Source organism: Nicotiana sylvestris, chromosome 9, assembly GCF_000393655.2.
Source record: "Nicotiana sylvestris chromosome 9, ASM39365v2, whole genome shotgun sequence".
NCBI classification, from domain to species: Eukaryota; Viridiplantae; Streptophyta; class Magnoliopsida; order Solanales; family Solanaceae; genus Nicotiana; species Nicotiana sylvestris.
In genome coordinates this window covers 94560820-94563544 of record NC_091065.1, presented here as the reverse complement: position 1 = coordinate 94563544, position 2725 = coordinate 94560820, and the positions used below count along the sequence as shown (strand labels likewise).

The 2725-nt window shown below is 44.1% G+C and overlaps 1 protein-coding gene across 1 annotated transcript; it reads left to right on the top strand.

Annotated features, from left to right (window-relative positions):
- Positions 1 to 401: 401 nt before the first annotated feature.
- On the top strand, positions 402 to 773 carry LOC138877935 (uncharacterized mitochondrial protein AtMg00860-like). The gene has a single exon (XM_070157580.1). The coding sequence runs from the start codon at positions 402 to 404 to the stop codon at positions 771 to 773; it is 372 nt and encodes a 123-aa protein (XP_070013681.1).
- The last annotated feature ends 1952 nt before the right edge of the window (positions 774 to 2725 follow it).

Genomic DNA, 2725 nt, shown 5'->3' with positions numbered 1-2725 from the left:
CTTATCTCTATTTAACCGTAGCGCATGGCTTCGAAAGAGTTGAAGGAGTTGAAATTACAACTTGAGGAGTTGCTAGCGAAGGGGTTCATCAGACCAAGTATGTCGTATTAGGATGCACTGGTGTTGTTCATGAAGAAGAAATATGGGTTATACGGATGTGCATTGATTACCGCCAGTTGAACAAAGTTACCATTAAGAATAAATGCCCATTGTCGTGTATTGATGACTTGTATGACCAGTTGCATGATTTCAGGGTGTTCTCTAAGATCGACTTGAGATTGGGGTATCATTAGTTGAAGATTCATGATTCAGATATTCCGAAGAAGGCTTTCCGGACTAGATATGACCACTATGAGTTTCTAGTGATTTTCTTCGGCTTGACTAACGCCCCGGCAACGTTTATGGATTTGATGAATCGGGTGTTCCGTCCATATCTTGACTCGTTTGTCATTATCTTCGTTGATTACATATTGATCTACTCGCATAGCATGGAGGAGCATAAGCAGCACTTAAGAGTGGTGCTTCAGACCTTGTTGGAACAGAAGCTATATGCTAAGTTCTCCAAGTGCGAGTTTTGGTTAGATTCTGTGGCATTCTTGGGACATGTTGTATCAGCCGAGGGTATTAAGGTAGATCTTAGGAAGATCGAGGAAGTTCAGAGTTGGCCTCGTCCTACCACAGCGACCGAGATCAGGAGCTTCTTGGGGTTAGCTGGTTATTATCACCAGTTTGTGGAGGGATTCTCATCTATTGTAGCACCTTTGACAGATTGACCTAGAAGGCTGCTCCATTCCTATGGTCCGATGATTGCGATGCAAGCTTTCAAAAGCTCAAGACCGCATTAACCACATCATCGGTGTTAGTGTTACCTTCAGTTCAGGGATGTATAATGTGTTTTGCGATGCTTCATGTTTTGTCCTGGGTTGTGTATTTATGTAGGAGGGGCAAGTTATTACATATGCTTTACATCAATTGAAGCCCCACGAGAAGAATAACCTCGTACACGATTTAGAGTTGTTCGCGATAGTTTGTGCTCTCAAGATTTGGAGGCATTATCTTTATGGGGTGTCCTGTGAGGTTTACTCCGATCATCGCCGCTTGCAGCATTTGTTCAAGTAGAGGGAAGTCAACTTGAGGCAGCACAGGTGGCTTCAGTTACTAAGTATTATGATATTACCATCCTTTATCATCCGGTAAAGGTAAATGTGGCCTTGTGGATGCCTTGAGCAGAAAGGCTGAGTATGAGTACTTTGGCATTCATTTCAGCTGAGGAGAGGCCATTGGCTTGGGACTAATAGACATGTGAGGTTGGATATTTTAGAGCCTAGTCGAGTTCTTTCATGCGTCGTCGCTCAGTTTTCATTATTTGAGCAGATCAAGGCTCGTTAGTCCGACGATCTGCACTTGTTATTTCTCAGAGAGACGTACTATAGGGTGGTGCCAAGGAGGTTATTATCGGTGAGGATGGTGTTCTGCGGCTCCAAGGTCGCCTATGTGTTCCTAATATTGATGACATGAGGGAGAAGATTCTAGATGAGGCACACAGTTCTCGGTATTCTATTCATCCAAGGGATACAAAGATTTATTGTGACCTAAGGTAGTATTATTGGTGGCGACGGATGAATAAGGACATAGTTGAGTATGTGGCGAGATGTCTAAATTTCCGGCAGATCAAGTATGAGCACCAAAGGCCAGGTGGCCTACTCCAGCAGATGGTCACACTTGAGTAGAAATGGGAGCGCATCAACTATGGACTTCGTAGTTGGGTTTCTGCGGACCTTAAGAAAGTTCGATGCAATTTGGGGCATTTTTGACAGGTTGACCAAGTTGGCACACTTCATTCCGATTGTGACTACATATTTTTCAAAGAGATTGGCCCAGATTTACATTCAGGAGATTATTCGGTTGCATGGTGTGCCTATTTTCATCATTTCATATAGAGGCCCTCAGTTCACTTCACATTTCTAGAGAGCAGTTCAGGGCGAGTTGGGTACCAGAGAAGAGCTCAGCAGAGTTTTTCATCTACAGATTGATGGGCAGTCGGAGCGGACAGTTTAGATTTAAGAGAATATGCTCAGGGCATGTGTTATTAACTTCGAAGGTCAATGGGATAGATTATTTCCCTTGGACGAGTTTGCTTACAACAACAGTTATCAGTCCAGCATTGAGATGGCTCTGTTTGAGGCTTTGTAGGTCGGTAGTGACGTTCACCCATCGGATGGATTGAGCCCGACGAGGCTAAGTTATATGGTAGTAATTTGGGGAGAGATGCCTTGGAAAAGGTAAAGTTTATTTGGGATCGACTTCGCACAACACAGTCCAGACAAAAAATTACATGGATTAGAAGGCGCGTGATTTATCATTTATGGTGGGCGAGAAGGTTTGCTTGAAAGTCTCACCGATAAAGGGAATTATGAGGTTCGGGAAGAAGGGCAACTTGAGCCCAAGGTTCATAGGTACATTTGAGGTGTTGAGACGAGTTGGGAAGGTTGCTTATGAGCTTGCTTTGCCTCCCAGTCTATCGGTAGTTCATTCGATTTTCCACGTGTCTATGCTTCGGAAGTATCATGCCGACAGGTTGTATGTGTTAGACTATAGCACGGTTCAACTAGATGAGAGCCTGGGTCATGAGGATGAGCCACTTGCAATTGTTGATAGACAGGTTCGCCAGTTGAGGTCCAAGAAGATTTTTGTGGTAAAGGTTTGGTGGAGCGGTCAACCGGTC